The sequence below is a fragment of the Dipodomys spectabilis genome, unplaced genomic scaffold (assembly GCF_019054845.1).
Source record: "Dipodomys spectabilis isolate Male_0828 unplaced genomic scaffold, ASM1905484v1 ptg000054l, whole genome shotgun sequence".
NCBI lineage: Eukaryota > Metazoa > Chordata > Mammalia > Rodentia > Heteromyidae > Dipodomys > Dipodomys spectabilis.
Window position 1 is genome coordinate 20,497,973 of NW_024870731.1, and position 15,726 is coordinate 20,513,698.

A 15,726-nucleotide genomic window follows, 5' to 3' on the forward strand; every position below is an offset into this window, starting at 1 on the left:
TGCAACAAGAGCCAAGGAGGCATATTTTCCTGACCTTGGAGACTTGCTTGACTCAACAGCTTTCCTGGCCAAACCTCAGGGCTTGACATAAAACAAGTTCCTGCCTGATGGCTGGGTCTGAAGCTTGTGATATAGCCACGAAAAACCGCCTTCTCATAGATAGCACACAGAGCTTTCTTGCTTTTGTCATCGAGCCTTACTTAGCAGACACTTGTGCCAAAATACTCACAAAGCTTTCCTCCTTCCCTCTTTCCCTCCTGAGTTTTAGGGGCTGAGGAGGATGGGCTACAATTGTTAATCGTGAGATGTGATTAGATTTATCTTTAGGCAGCTGCTCCAAGACTTCTCATAGCCAAGACTGTCTCTTAAAGCCATTTCTCACGCTTTGAAGCAGTGCTAGGTCTGCTTCTTAGCTTTGGAGTCTTCTCACCTTACTAGCTTTGGGCAGGTCCAATAGTCTGAGGTGTAGCCTCTGTTAGTTTTTCTTTGTGGATTTATGTTGTGGGCCTCATTGCCTTTCTGTTGTTGCTTTCCTGGTTTTTGTATACCTAGGATTTTGGTAGAAACATTGTCTGTTTCCTTCTCACAGAAGGCCTGGAGGAGCTGGTGAAGCAGAAAGGCTTTCTGGATGGGGTCTACGCATTTGAATATTACCCCAGTACCCCAGGCAAATACAGCATTGCCATCACATGGGGAGGACACCACATTCCCAAGAGGTGAGTATGTTGAGCTAGGAATGGGGCTTCTCTGGAGGCGTGGCCTCACTGGCTGCTGGAAGGAGAGAGATCTGCTTTGTTGAAAGCTTTGCTTTTTTTTTTTTTTTTTTTGCTTCAGAGCAGCACATAGCTATTTGGCCTGTTCTCAAAAGCAGCAGTAAGTTGCTGTGGTTTCAGCTGCCTTCCTTTAAATCAAATGTTGGTGGTTTGGGCCTGGTAGGAGGCAAGAGCAGCCAGAAGGAACTAATAGAGAGCAAATGGACTGTATGTCTGTCCACCCTTCTATAAATGCAGGCTCTCCTTCTCAATGAAAGCCTCTGTTCACAAAAGCACCAATCTGCTATGCTTTGCATTAAGCCCATCTACATAAAGCCCTGTCAGGGACCAAGGGACACTGCTGGCAGCTTTCCCTGTGGCCTTAGAGATGAGTCCTCTCTACACTCATGTGTTTCTAGCCTTTGAGGCAACTTTAAACTCTGAATACGTTTATAAATACATGTTTGCCTTGAGAAATAGTTGGGCATTTTAATTGTTCCCACCTATCCATTCTAAGACAAGTACGTATCAAAACTATAGACAGTTCCAGATGCTCTATATGCAGTTTTTCCCCAGACACGCACACCCATGAGAAAGTTTAATTGATAAAATAGGCACAGTAACAACTTCACAACAATAATAACAGAACTGAGCAATGATCACAGCATGCTGTAATAAAAGGTAGATGAATGCAGAACTTCTGAAGGTATCTTATTGTACTGTTCTTGCCTTTGGAGATGAGATGTGCTCTGGTTGGCCTGTGTGGCGGGGTGAGGTGAGAATTGCGGTATAGGCATCATGATGGATTTCTGGGCTGTCTTGAGCTTCTGTTGATGTATATTTTGGATCACGTGTGACTCAATGTCACTGAAACTTTAGGAAGCAAAACTGAGCACAAGGAGTTACTATATAAGGTTCTCAGTATCCAAGCACACATACTTTAAATCTCGCAGTATCAAAATTAAAAACACATTTGTTCACATAGGAGGTAAAACCTATTCAAACTACTTTTGGGGTTAGAGCATAGATAGGCATAGAGAAGTATGGGCTTTCTTACCTCTAGGGTTCGCTGTCCAGAGGGCTGTGTTGGATGAAAGGTCACTGACAAGGGCCTTGAGTGTCCGCCCAGTGCCCCACTGCTCCTGAGGCAGCCACACTGCATGATATTGTTGACATAACAATGGCTTCAGAAGGAAGGAGGAAATGAGGAGGAAAGGCTTGCCCAGAGCAGGCGATCCCCACTGCAAGGATCAGGCAGGTAGAATGAATGTATGTTAATGGTTTCCATCATTGCTCTTCATTGAGGCTTCTTCTGTTCCCTTCTTTCTAGCCCCTTTGAAGTTCAAGTTGGCCCTGAAGCAGGCATGCAGAAAGTTCGTGCTTGGGGACCTGGTCTCCATGGCGGGGTTGTTGGACGGTCAGCAGACTTTGTGGTGGAGTCTATTGGCTCTGAAGTGGGATCTCTAGGTAAGTGGAGGCAACTGACCAGCAGCTTCTTGAGGGCTGAGGGTGATGATCTGGGTCTGGAGACTGGCTGGGTGTTAGGGCCTTACCCAGCCTCACTACTGTTAGCTTCTTGGCCTCCTGACCACCCAAGACCTTTTCTAGATGCTGCTGTTGAATTGTAGTTCCCATTTTCCTCCTCCTATCTTGCTCACAGCCTCTGTCTCTAGCAGCCATTAATCTACCAGTGAGGTTACATGCCTTTTGTTATGCCTAAGCAATACTTAGAACACTTAGGTGGGCGCTTAGTAGGGATTAAGACATTTAATGTTAGTTTCAAAGAATGAATTTTGCAGAAATTCATCATTTGGGAAGTAGATATGTTCTTGGAAGCATAACTGAATATATTTCAGATATACCTCTGATAGCGTGCTTGCTTGCTTGCTTGCTTGCTTGCTTGCTTCCTTCCTTCCTTCCTTCCTTCCTTCCTTCCTTCCTTCCTTCCTTCCTTCCTTCCTTCCTTCCTTCCTTCCTCCCCTCCTCCTTTCTTTCCTCCCTCATTCACTCCCTCTTGCCACCTTCTCTCTCTCAAAATCTATGCTAGGTAGCCCAGTCTAAGGGCAGTGCAGCCTGGAGCTCATGGTCTCATGATGTTCCTGTCACATCATCCTCCCAAGTACTGGCATAACAGGCATGTGGCACCAAACTTTTTCTATACAGGGCAGATAGCAGATGTTTTCAGAGACCATCTGGTCTCTGCCACAATTATGTAACTCTATTGTCAGGTAGAAACAGCCATTAAAGAATAGGTACACAACGGAGTGGCCATAGTCCCATAAAACTTTATTTACAAAATTAGGCGGGGAGCCAGATTTAGCCTTTAATTTTTTCTACTAGAAATATTAGTCATCTTGGTATATCTTCCAGGTCAAAGGTAGTATTTTATAGCCTTCCCAGGTTTTTGCACGTACATGCATGTACAAATGTTAATTTGCTACATATACTGTGGAGGAAGTATTCATATCTTTATGCATCCATTTTCTGAGGTTTTGTGGAATTCCATTGTGTGACAGTGTCTATTCTTTGGCTCTCCAAGGTTTTGGTATATGAACCACAGTGAGTGTGTATCCTCAGTTCTTTAGGTAAAAGACCAGAAAGGCGTTGAGTAGGGGGATGGGGATGATAAGGTTTGGATATTGGCTTAAGATTTTTGACACATATTGACAAACGGCTGAGAGATTTGCTCATCTATTCTCTATCTCTTCTTGCTTCTTCTTAGCTAATATAAAATCCTAAAGTATCTAACCCTTCTATTTCTTGTGAAGACTTAGTACATTTCAATCTTGTGGCCAGTATTTGGCTCCTAGGAGGCTGAAGGCACAAATTGGTAGCAATGTGGAGTAGATGCTTCCCACCATTGTAACCACAGAGGCCCTTCTACTGTCACCCAGGTTTTGCCATTGAAGGCCCTTCCCAGGCAAAGATCGAATACGATGACCAGAATGATGGATCATGTGATGTCAAGTACTGGCCCAAAGAGCCGGGAGAATATGCCGTTCACATCATGTGTGATGATGAAGACATTAAGGACAGCCCATTTATGGCCTTCATCCACCCTGCCTCAGGAGACTACAACCCAGATCTGGTGAGCAACTTGTCCTGTTTCTGTCACCTCTTCCACCCCCACCGTCCTCATCTCCATGCCTGAAGACACAACCAATCATGTTGGGAATGACAGAAAGGAACTGTCTGGGTTTTTGAAAGGAATTGGGCCTGAATTTGAGTCTTGTTAGTATTCTTAGTACTTTTATAATGTTGGCTAAGTCATGCTCCTCTCTGCCATTTGGTCTTTTCCTCTATAAAATGATGTGTGTGTGTGTGTGTGTGTGTGTGTGTGTGTGTGTGTGCGCGCACGCGTGCGCGCATGTGTGCATTTGTGTGTGTGTGTGTGTGTGTGTGTGTGTGTGTGTGTGTGTGTGTGTGATAATATCTACTTCTTAGAGCTTCCGGGACAATCCAAGGTCAGGTTCTTTAGTATAGTGCACGGTCTGTATAGGGGCTCCAGAATCATTGTTTCCTTACAGATTTCAGTCTTGCTACTTTCTGGAGTATTTCAAAATATTCCATAGATAAAAATGGTTTTCCTCCAGTCTTGCTTCTCTTAAAGTTGGAGCAGTGTTTCCAAAGGCTTCTTTCCAAGTCCTTATTAGCAAGCTGACAGACAGCAGGTGAATCCTGTACCCATGTTTACTTCTGTTGGCCCACTTGGGCAGCTGGCTGGCATCAGTTCACACTGGTAGTGACGCTTCTTTGGCCACTGCTGCTCATTTGCTTCTTGGGGACTGCAAACATTTGGAATGATGTCTGTGGTAAAGGTTATGTGTATTGAAACTGGGCATGGCTGGAGCTCCCTGACCCAGTTACTAGAAGTTCTTTCTATTAATTCAGAGTAAGGCAGGGAGCTTGGGTTGGTTCAGGCCAGGTTTTATAGCTTTTCTTCTTCATGAGAAATTAGCAATACTATTATTTTAAAGTTACAGCCTGCTTTTGCATTTCACTTCCCATAACCATCTTATTACATGTACACCATAAAATTAAATAGGAGGCATTTTGTCATGCCTGTCCCTGCCGGTGCCCGCCTCCCTGCCTCATTGCTTGGTGATCAGGCTTAGTGGGCTGGTCTCAGAAAGACAGTCATTATTAGAAAGACAGTCCTTTTTGGCTTTTTGTTCCAGGTTCGAGCATATGGACCAGGTTTGGAGAAGACTGGGTGCATCGTCAATAACCTAGCTGAGTTCACTGTGGACCCTAAGGATGCTGGAAAAGCCCCCTTAAAGATATTTGCTCAGGTAAGTTTCTGGGGACCACCCAAGCACATAACTGGCAGACTGTACCTGTAATAGCAGCACAATGCTTAGTGCATCTTTTTTTTTTTCCTTTTTTCTTGAACTCAGGGCCTAGATACTGTCCCTGAGCTTGTTTTGCTCAAAGCTAGTACTCTACCACTTGAGCCACAGTGTTACTTCTGGCCTTTTCTGTTTATGCGTTCATGCATGCTGGGTGAGCACTCTACCACTAAGCCACATTCCCAGTCCTCAGTGACTTTGTTTTTGTTTGTTCATGCATTGGGAATAATAATATCTCAGGGGTTATATGAGGATTAAAAAGGTGTTTTTCACAATCTTTGTAATTTGTATACTTTGGAAAGAAGGCTGGTTCTTTCACATTACCCTGTAAGCTCTTTCTTTGGGTTTTGTATCTACTTTGGCTCTGATGGGAAGTTTGTAAACAAATTTCAGAATCCGTTTATCTATTTTAATTGAGACTAGCAAAAGGACTTAGATGCAGGAATTGAAATTAAGAAGCCAGTATACTAGTGACTCATGCCTGTAGTCCTAGATACTCAGGAGGCTGAGATATGAAGATCACCTTTTAAAACCAACCCTAGCAGGAAGGTCCATGAGATTCTTATCTGCAATTAACCACCAAATGCCAATAGTGGAGCTGTGGCTCAGGTGACAGAACACTAGCATTGAGCAAAAACTCGGGGATAGTGCTCAGACCAGGTCAAGTTGAAACCCCAGAACCAGCACATTGAGTAGACACTGCTTTTTTTGTAGGGTGAGTGGGAGGGAAGTACTCTTAATAGTTTAAAAACAAATAAATGTAGCAAAGGATAGCTGTATCCATAGTCCCAGTACTTGGAAGGTTGAGTTATGAGGATCAGTCAAGCCAGGAGCTTAAGGCTGATCTTGGCAATATAATGAACATATAATATTTTGTTATTTGCTATTGTATTGTGAGCATTTGACATGTATGTCATGGTTGCTCCTTGAAGTTTTGCCTTGGCTGTGCTGGAAGGCTATGCTGGCTCTGTTATAGGAGACAGCATGAGATCATCTCTGTTCCTAGCTCTGGCTCTTTTGCAGGATGGGGAAGGCCAGCCTATCGATATCCAGATGAAAAGCCGGATGGATGGCACATATGTCTGCTCATACATGCCGGTGAAGGCCATCAAGCACACCATTGCTGTGGTCTGGGGAGGTGTGAACATCCCACGCAGCCCCTACAGGGTAAGTTGTGAGGCAAATCCTGGTTATAGAAAAAAGCCCAGTTGTGCTCCAGGCTTGAGCTCTGTGGCTTATATGTAGAACAGACCCATCTTCCTCTGGGCACTGAAAGATGGGATGGCCTGATTCCTTCTCCAAAGGAATCAATGTGTTGTTTGGTGGGATGGATGCTCAAACTTTCTTCATGGTTTTTCTAGGTCAACATTGGGCAGGGTAGCCATCCCCAGAAGGTCAAAGTGTTCGGGCCAGGTGTGGAGAGAAGTGGTCTGAAGGCAAATGAGCCCACTCACTTCACAGTGGACTGCACAGAGGCTGGGGAAGGTAAGAGCAGACTGCACCCACTACAGTGGTGATTGCTCCTTAGGGAAGAAAGTTCTTTCCGTAAGGCTTGGAGGGCAATGAACATTAACCTGGAAAGTAGTCCGTCTGCATAGGCCGTTACTCACCGAATGCAATCATGTTTTGGTTTTTGGTAGTATCTGCAAATATCTTCACCCCTTTTCCAAAATCAGCTTCCCTTTCTTAGGTTTCTTACTGGAAACTTCTCTGTTGCTCTTTGGGGGTATTAGCCCAAGCTGGAAGTGATTGCCTAGGACATGCTGTTTCTTGCTAACTAGTACTAATAAGCCAGTCTGTTCCAGGTGATGTCAGTGTTGGCATTAAGTGTGATGCCCGGGTGTTAAGTGACGATGAGGAAGATGTGGATTTTGATATTATTCACAATGCCAACGACACGTTTACAGTCAAATATGTGCCTCCTGCTGCTGGGCGATACACCATCAAAGTTCTCTTTGCCTCACAGGTGTGCATTGGGCCTGGGGTGGACTGAGGGGAATGGGCTAGACCACCTGGGTGTTTATTTCCTGAGAACTCCCTTTTTCCCCTGCTTTTTTGTGCCAGTACTCAATTCTAGTCTAACTCTACCACTTGAGCCCACAGCTCCATTTCTGGCTTTTTTGATGGTGAGTTAGAGATAAAAGTCTCACAGGCTTTCCTGCCTGGGCTGGCTTTGAACTGTGATCCTCAGATCTCAGCCTCTTGAGTAGCTAAGATTATAGGGGTCAGCACCTGACCTAGCTTAATCCTTTTTATCTCTGATTCCTTAACTAAAAGGAAATAAAAATGCCCAGAAGTAAACAGTACATTCAGTGGTTAAAAGCAGGACTCTGGAAAGAGCCTGACTTGTAAACATTTATCAAGCTTCTGATTGAACCATTGTCCTATTGGAAGCAATTGCTCTGGCCTCTGCCCTTAGATTTTTTTTTTAGGGAGAGGCTTTTTGAAGTATCAGGTATGTGCTAGTGATGATAAAATGCCACAAATCCAGATGATTAGAATTACTTGACGTAAAATAGGAAATGAAAGAGAACATTCCATGCCTAATGCTAATGGCCTTCAATTTGACGTCATCTATTTAATCTCTCATGCCTTTATTCTGACTGTCTGCAGCATTCTTCTCCAAGAATTATGGTCATTCTGATTCTGATTACTTCCTTGTAGTCCCAGTACCGAAGCTCTCAGCTGTCTCTGTAAGGACATTTCCTTCCCCTGACTCCGCATACATTGTTTCAGATTCTGGCTTTATCCTGGGTAGTACTTTTCTCATATTCAGTACCCAACATTTTGAGTCTCACGATCTTTGGATTATGAGTGAGTGGCCCACAGGGTCTGTTCCTGATACTAAGCATGTGCAGAATCACCTTCTTTCACCTGACAAAGTAGATATTGTACAAAGATTCACCCCTGGTGTTTGGGCAGAAAGCTAAAGCTCTGGCAGTTGCTCAGGGGCTTTTCCTTCTGAGACAGTGTCTTTGCTACAGGAAATCCCCGCCAGTCCTTTCAGAGTCAAAGTGGATCCTTCTCACGATGCCAACAAAGTGAAGGCTGAAGGCCCAGGACTCAGCAAAGCAGGTAAGAGGGTGGGTTGAAGCTGTCTGTGGTCAAGGGTATTGGTCTAGACCCAGAGGGACTGATCTCCACTCAGAACAGTATCTGCCTGAGAGGGGACTGCCCATGTCCCTGGCCGCCTTTGTTATGGGTGATGAGTAGGTTATGGGTGATGTTGGACCCGTCAGACTGGTTCTAAAAGTGAAAGCTGCCCAGCTAACCCCGCCTCCCCACTTCACGATGTGTTCTTCCAGGTGTGGAAAATGGGAAACCCACCCACTTCACTGTCTACACCAAGGGCGCTGGGAAAGCCCCACTCAACGTGCAGTTCAGTAGCCCCATTCCTGGTGAAGCAGTGAAGGACTTGGACATCATTGATAATTACGACTATTCCCACACCGTTAAATACACACCCACCCAGCAGGTAGGATCCATCTCACCCCCCTGCTTTGCTGGACAGGCCCCTGTGTAGAAGCACACAGCAGCAGGACCCCAGGAGTGTGAGCGGCGCGTGTAGGGGTGGGCCACTGTGGGAGATGACTCTTTAGACCTCTCATTCTAAGTCTCTCTGGGACCACCCAAAGCCTGGTGGATGCTATGGGAATAGCCTTTGGGAATTCCAAAGGACAAACATCTCTCAGGTTTTATCAGAGAAGTCTTAGACACTTGATAAATTAGGGCCTAACAGTTCTACCTTTCTCTCACACACATAGGTTTGTGTTCTCTCTCTCTCTCTCTCTCACACACACACACACACACACACACACACACACACACACACACACACACACACACACTTTTGCCTGAGGCCTCTGTCATTAATTACTCACAGAGCCCTGCCACATTTGCTCCCCCTACCCCTTGCAGCCTTTTAGCCTACTTCTACACCTTTACAAGGTGTTTTACTGAGGTCTTTTCTCAAAGAGCCTGTTCAGCTTTTAGTCCCTAAGGGCTGCAGTGCTATTTAGGGTCACAAATTGTTCCCTTTTATAAAACCGTAGGAATTCTTAGGGGACTTTCTATCTAAGCTGATTTATTTTGTTATGATATGCCACAAGGGCCTTAAAAAAAAAAACTATCCGTCTAAACAAGTTCATGTCTGTGTGTTTAACTTTGTAAAATTTATTATTTTTGTATTGGAGCAAACTCCAGAGAACATTTTCCAGCTTGGGCCTGCTGAAGTGCACACTTCAGCGACATTAAATACATTTTCCTGTCGTGCAAACATGACCCCCCATCTACCTCTCCACAGCTCTTTATACCCTGCACAACTGAAATTCTGTATCCATTATGTTCCTTTAAGAGTTTGTTTTGCTTCATGTTCACACCTCCGGAGTCTGGACAGCAGACATCCTGGCAGGAAAGTCTGGATTTTAATACCCTTGCCTAGTGTGGTAAACTGTTGTTCTAAGTCTCTGAGATTCCTTCGTTTTGGAAGAAGGAGTCCCCTGTGTGGGAAATGGCATTTGCAGGACCGGAAGTGCCTGCTGGCTGCAGAAACACTGTTCAAGCATCACCCCACCCAGGCCCACTCGGCATGGGGCCAGCAGGAGTGAGAAGGAACAAGGGGTACAGTGAGCATGTGTGGCTACGCCTGCTGCTTGAGAAGGGGGCACTATGCACTCTTGGAGAACTTCCCTGGCAGGGATCAAGTTGTGTTTTTTTAATTTTATTGTGCCAGCAGTGGGGCTTAAACTCAAGGTCTTGTGTACTTACTTGGTTTCTTTGCTCAAGGCTGGCATTCTACCACTTGAGCCACAACTCCACTTCCAAAAAAGATTTTCTTTTCTTTTTTTTAGGTAGTGCTGAAGTTTGAGCTCAGAGCCTTGCATTTGTTAGACAAGCTTTTTACTGCTTGAACCACATTTCCAACCTTCTTGTTCTTAAAAATTCTAATGAAGGGACTGTGTACTGTTGACTCACACCTGTAATCCTAGTTATTCGGGAGGCTAAGGTTTGAGGATCAAGGTTTGAAGCCAGCCCCAGCAAACAAATCCAAGAGATTCTTATCTCCAATTAACCAGCAAATTACCTGAAGTAGAGGTGTGGTTCAAGTGGTATAATACCAGTGTTAGGCAAAAAAAATCTAGGCAAGAGTGTTGCCAGGCCCTAAGTTCAAACCGAGTACTGTATGCACACACATAAATCCTAATGAGCATGGTAGTATGGGCCTATAATCTCAACTATGTGGGAAGCAGAGGTAAAGAGTATCTTGGTCACATCCCTGGTTGTTGGCAAAGCATAGGTAATTATTTCCCCACTGATGCTTCTGAGGGCTGTTTGGGAGGTTTGCACCAGGAGTGATGGCTTGTTGTCATCTTTGTTACCTATTTTCCACATTCCTTAGTAGAAGGTAGCAGAAAACTATGGCCATGCTTACTGACCAAGTTCACAAGCATAGATGCTTCTGAAAACACTTGGTGACGTTTTCTTATCCTATATCTATATACCTCCCTGTGTTTTTGATCAAGCTGTTAGAAAGTAGGTTTCAGACACTGGGGAAGGTGGAGTTGGCCTGTACCCCTGAAAGAATGGTAATACTTGTTGTCATTTGTCACCAGCCACCCTGGAGGTGGAGGTTAAGAGCCCAGCTCTAGCTTTGTTGCATTTGTAGTGATGGGAGAAGGGGAGACTTTTTACTTGAATCACCTCAAGGTCAAGTTTGTCTAGCTCTGTGATAGCGGCAGGTTTGAGAGCCCTTGGCAAACTCAGTAATCTCTTTGGACTATTTATTCACCGACACTGAAGTGATATGTCCTAGGAGCCTGGTAGAATCTTGGTGTTAATTGCTGCCTTTCATGTAAGTGTTTTGTGCAGTGTCTCTGGGGCCTTTTTTGTTGTTTGTTGTTTAGAGCACGGCTTACGGTTTCACTATTTGGGCTGCTTGTAATTATTCAGGTGTGTGTGTGTGTGTGTGTGTGTGTGTGTGTGTGCACGCGTGCATGTGAGTGTGTGCGCGCGTGTGCGTGTGTGTGCGCGCGCGCGCGTGCGCACGCTCACATGCACATTCAATGCTAGCACTCTTATCATTTGAGCCATAGTTCCACTTCTGGTTTTTAGTAGCTAATTGGAGATAAGAATCTTACAGACTTTTCTTACTCAGGCTGATGTCAAACTGTGATCCTTAGATCTTAGCCTCCCAAGTAGCTACTATTACAGGGGTGAGCCACCAGCACTGGGCTAATTCTGCATATTTCTCTTTGGCAAAGAAAACAGATAGTGTCTCTTCTTGGAAGGTGAGCTCCCCAAGGTGATATCATGTCCTGCCTGTATCTTCCCATCCCCAGCCCCAAGCGCCAGACCTGGAGCCATAGGTGTTACCTGTGGATTAGCAGCTGAATGAGTGAATGGCTTCTCTCTTTGATCCACAAGCAAGAATGGCATGTTCTCATTCTCCTCTGAACTTTCATTCTGAGGAGTGGCTGAAACCTCATGGTGTGCTCTGGATAAGGGGCCTAGCCAATCAGAAAGTTGTCCTTACACAGGAGAGGGGGCACACTTTGAGGCCAGTGACCTCAAAGCGGGACATTGGTGATTATTGGAACTGCAAGAAGGCAGCTGCTTGGTGTGTCTGTGTGGGGGTGGGGGTGGGGTGGGGCAGGTATAGGTACATGCTGGCCTGGCCAATAAGAAACTATATAGCCTGTCTGCTGAGGAAGTCAGGACTCTGATTCTTAACTCTGGCTGTTCAATGCTTGGGGGCTACTGTAGGATCCCTGAGTGACAGATTGCAAGCCTTCCTGGAGTGGTCAGTGTTATATACCCTGATGCACTTGTTAGTCCAGATAGAAGGATCAGAGCTCTTTCTGCCTTAGAGGAGTGGATGTAGTAGGGTTGGGGCTTAACAACCCTCTCAGAGCTGGCATTTTACAAAATGTAAAGCTACGTTTAATTAATTATTTAGTGGCAGTTCTGGGTCTTGGACTCAGGGCCCAGGGCTCTGTCCCTGAGCTTCTTTCGCTCAAAACTACTGCTCTGCCACTTGAGCCACATTTCCCACTACTTCCAGCCTTTTCTGGGTAGTTTATTGCAGATAAAAGTCTCACAGAGTTTCTGCCTGGGCTAGCTTTGAACTGAGATCCTCAGGTCGCTCAGCCTTTTGAGTAGCTAGGATTATAGATGTGAGCCACCAGCACCCGGCCACATTATTATTTTTTTTAATGGTAACTTTTTGTTCCAGGACTTTGCCTTCTTTGCCTTTGGTATAGCCTCAAGTGGCTTAAGTTTCTTACCCAAAGTTCCCATCTGCCCAGCAGTTTGAGAGACTGGTGTCTGTAGCCCCATGATCTCCTCTTTAGGATTAACTGGGAAATCAGCCCCTCCGTCTGCTCTGTGGCACCTTCAGGAAACCCCTGGAGCTTGTGGAGCCTCTCAGGGTAGCAGTAAGATTGTGGCTGCACTCGGGGGGCGGGGGGGAAGAGGGGGACTCTGGAGCAGAGGAGCCCATCTTCTGAGCTTCAAGGTCATGCTCATGTGTTTTGGGTGTAAGACCAGGCTTCAATAGTGCATAGGACAGTTATCATGGTCATGTAGCCTGCCAGATCTTGGTGAAATGCACAGGTACTCACAGTCCTCATGACCTAGATGGGGTTGGGTGGCAGGGGAGCCCAATCCATTCCTTATCTGAGCCTCCCAGGAAACTGGAAATACTGTAGGTATTAGAGGCTAAATCTTCTAAGATTCTTTTCCTCCTCCTGGTGTGGTTTTCTAACAGAGTTCATTTTCCTTTTGAGTTTTTTTGTTTTGCTTTTGTGTCTGGTAATTAGAGTATACTTTTCTTGTATGGAATGGGCGGGCTTAACTGGAAGAGGACTTTCCCTTTTCTCCTTAGCACTCCAGAGAAATAGCCAGAAGTCTTATGGGGGTGGGAAGTGGTATTTCCAGGACCCCTGGTTGGATTTGAGCCTCCCTTGATAGAGACTGTGGGCAAATGCAGCTGGGGAAGAACCAGAGTGTCAGAAAGGTCATGTAGCTGAAGTAACAAGTCAGTCCTCCCTTAGGGGACAGTTCTTGTCCCTTGGCCTGCACCCAGCCCTGTTGAATTTGACCCATGCACATTTTAGCATGAAATGTTATACCCTTGAGGTAGGGGGCCAGTTGGTTTCATGTGTAGTGTTAAAGAAAAACCTGGAAAAATCAGTCATTCATTGATGCAACTAGCCCTCCCTTCCCCACTTTCCTTGGCTCTTTTCCCCTTTATTACAAAAGGAATGTGAGAAAATATACATAAGCCAAAATCTACACCCTCTTAACACTAGTGACAGCTTTCAGCAGAGCCTGCACACCAGCTGAGCCTGTGGAATTCTCAGAGAATCTTGTCTTCAACTTTCCTCTCCCTTGTGTGCTGCAGTGGCCAGTGTGTGTGTAGGGGGGTGTTGGGAGTGCCCTGGAGGCTTCAGTTCAATGCCTGGATACTGTCCTTGAGTTTTTGTGCTCAAGGCTAATCTATCACTTGAGCCACAGCTCCATTCCCAGCTTTTTTGGTAGTTAATTGGGCCTAAGAGTCTAGTCTCATGGACTTTTCTGCCCAGGTAGCTTTGAACCATGATCCTCATATCTCAGCTTCCAAGTGGCTACGATTATAGGTAGATCCATCAGCACCTGGCCCTTGCATGCTTTTTATATTATGCCTGGATGATTGAGGCAAAAGGAGCCTTGCCCACTAAGAAGGCAATGGGCTGCCAATGGGTTTTCATGGATACTTACTTGGCCTGGAGGGGACTCTGCTGATGGTAGTGAGAAGCCAGCAGTGAGCTGGTCTGGAAGCAGGGCAAGGAGAAGGACAGTTACACAGTATGACTGCCTGCAGCAATCCTGCAACACGGTGTGCCTTCACACTTACAGGCTTTGCTGTCCTTTATGAGAACAGCAGTTACACTGTGTTCTGGTCTAGAACAGCTCCAGGTGAACCACTGCAAATCCCTTTTGCAACCAAAGGGGCTGAAACAGATTGCCAGGACATGGACAAACTGGTTCTGTTTGTTTGGAGGCCCCAGGCCCAGCAGCTGTATCCACAACTGGGGTAGCTGTGTGTTAGGTAGTGAGGTGGCATGGCAAAGCAACACAGGTTTGAGGCCCAGCACACACACCAAGGTGTGACAGAGCAACTTTATTTACTCACTGAGGCATGCGTTCCTCTTTTGGAACAATGAGGATGATGGTAGGGACTACTCCTTAATACACTTTTGAGATTGAATAGAGGAAATGCATAAAGGTACAATGTTTGGCGGGTTGTAAATGATTAAGTTGTCTTTTGTTAGTAGTTACCTTGAGTGTTTGTGAGTGTGTGTGTGGCTGTGTGGGTGTGTACTGGGGTTTAAACTTGGGGCCTAAGCTCTGTCCCTTAGCTTTTTCACACAAGGCTGGTACTCTGCTACATCTCTACTTTTGGCTTTTTGGTGGTTAATTGGAGATAAAGAGTCTACTGGGCTTTCCTGCTTGGTCTGGCTTTGAACCTCAATCCTTGGATCTCAACCTCCTGAGTAGCTAGGATTACAAGTGTGAGCCACCAGTGCCCAACTTCTTATTTGATTTTATTTCTCGGTTGTTTCTCTGTGCAGTCAACAGCTGAAAGAAGTATGGCTGGTGTGCTTTCTAAAACCACTGGGTCTCTTTGGCATGAAGGTTCTAGAGGGTATGTGCGAATAGCAGGTTAGTGTGTTGCCAGCCTGTAATCTCTCTCTCTTTTTTTTTCAGGGCAATATGCACGTTCTGGTGACTTATGGTGGGGACCCTATTCCTAAAAGTCCTTTCACCGTGGGTGTTGCTGCCCCACTGGATGTGAGCAAAATAAAAATCAATGGCCTGGAAAACAGTAAGTGACTAGTAGAGGAGAGATGGATTATTGAAGACCAACAAATAGGGCTGACATTAGATTTCCTTCAAAAGACAGAAGACACAGAGAAGAGCCATCTTCAGAGGCTCTGTAGACAGACTTGGGTTTAATTCAGACCATAACATCATGAAGTAGCTCTGTGACCTGCTGCATGGGATAGGATGGCTGAGAACACTTGCCTTCCTGAAAATGGGAAAAGTGAATGAGCCAATAATTCAGAAGGTGGCACATAGTCAGCCTTCTGTGCCGGTGACGTCATCACTGAAGGCTGTTGTTCAGAGAAACTGGAGCACGTGGTTTTTGAATGAGTTTCTCACTGCGCCAATTACCCTTGGCATCTGAGTCAAAGTGAGGTGTGTATGTATTCTAAACCTGGTGCTGATGGCTCATGCCTATAGCCCTAGCTACTCAGGAGGCTGAGATGCTGAGATCTGAGAGTTGTGGTTCAAAGCCAGCCCAGGCAGAAAAGTCCATGAGACTCTTACCTAAAGTGTTAAGAGCACCAATTTTGAGCAAAAAAAAAAAAGAAAAAGCTAAGGGAGAATGTGAGGCCCTCTGTTCAAGCCTCCAAAAAGAAAAAAAATATTGTTTAATTTTTTTTTTTTATTGTAGTGTTAAGGATAAAACCCAGGGCTTTACATCAGTGAGTAGTATGCACTTACACTCTGCTTCAGACGTTCCTTCCACTCATGCTCTTTAAATTGTCTTTCACACTGTCCTGTTTTTCATCTAGAAAAGC

The 15,726-nt window shown here is 45.3% G+C and overlaps 1 protein-coding gene across 5 annotated transcripts in view; it reads left to right on the plus strand.

The window, feature by feature from the left end:
• Positions 1-15,726, plus strand: part of Flnb (filamin B) — a 169,652-nt gene that overhangs the window by 84,609 nt on the left and 69,317 nt on the right. For all 5 annotated transcript variants that reach the window (XM_042679680.1, XM_042679684.1, XM_042679679.1 and 2 more), the window contains exons 10-19: positions 590-716; positions 2,083-2,219; positions 3,647-3,840; positions 4,931-5,044; positions 6,125-6,268; positions 6,463-6,586; positions 6,907-7,067; positions 8,086-8,176; positions 8,407-8,576; positions 14,849-14,966. In XM_042679680.1, coding sequence (XP_042535614.1) covers positions 590-716; positions 2,083-2,219; positions 3,647-3,840; positions 4,931-5,044; positions 6,125-6,268; positions 6,463-6,586; positions 6,907-7,067; positions 8,086-8,176; positions 8,407-8,576; positions 14,849-14,966 — 1,380 coding nt within the window. The remainder of the gene's footprint in view (positions 1-589; positions 717-2,082; positions 2,220-3,646; positions 3,841-4,930; positions 5,045-6,124; positions 6,269-6,462; positions 6,587-6,906; positions 7,068-8,085; positions 8,177-8,406; positions 8,577-14,848; positions 14,967-15,726) is intronic.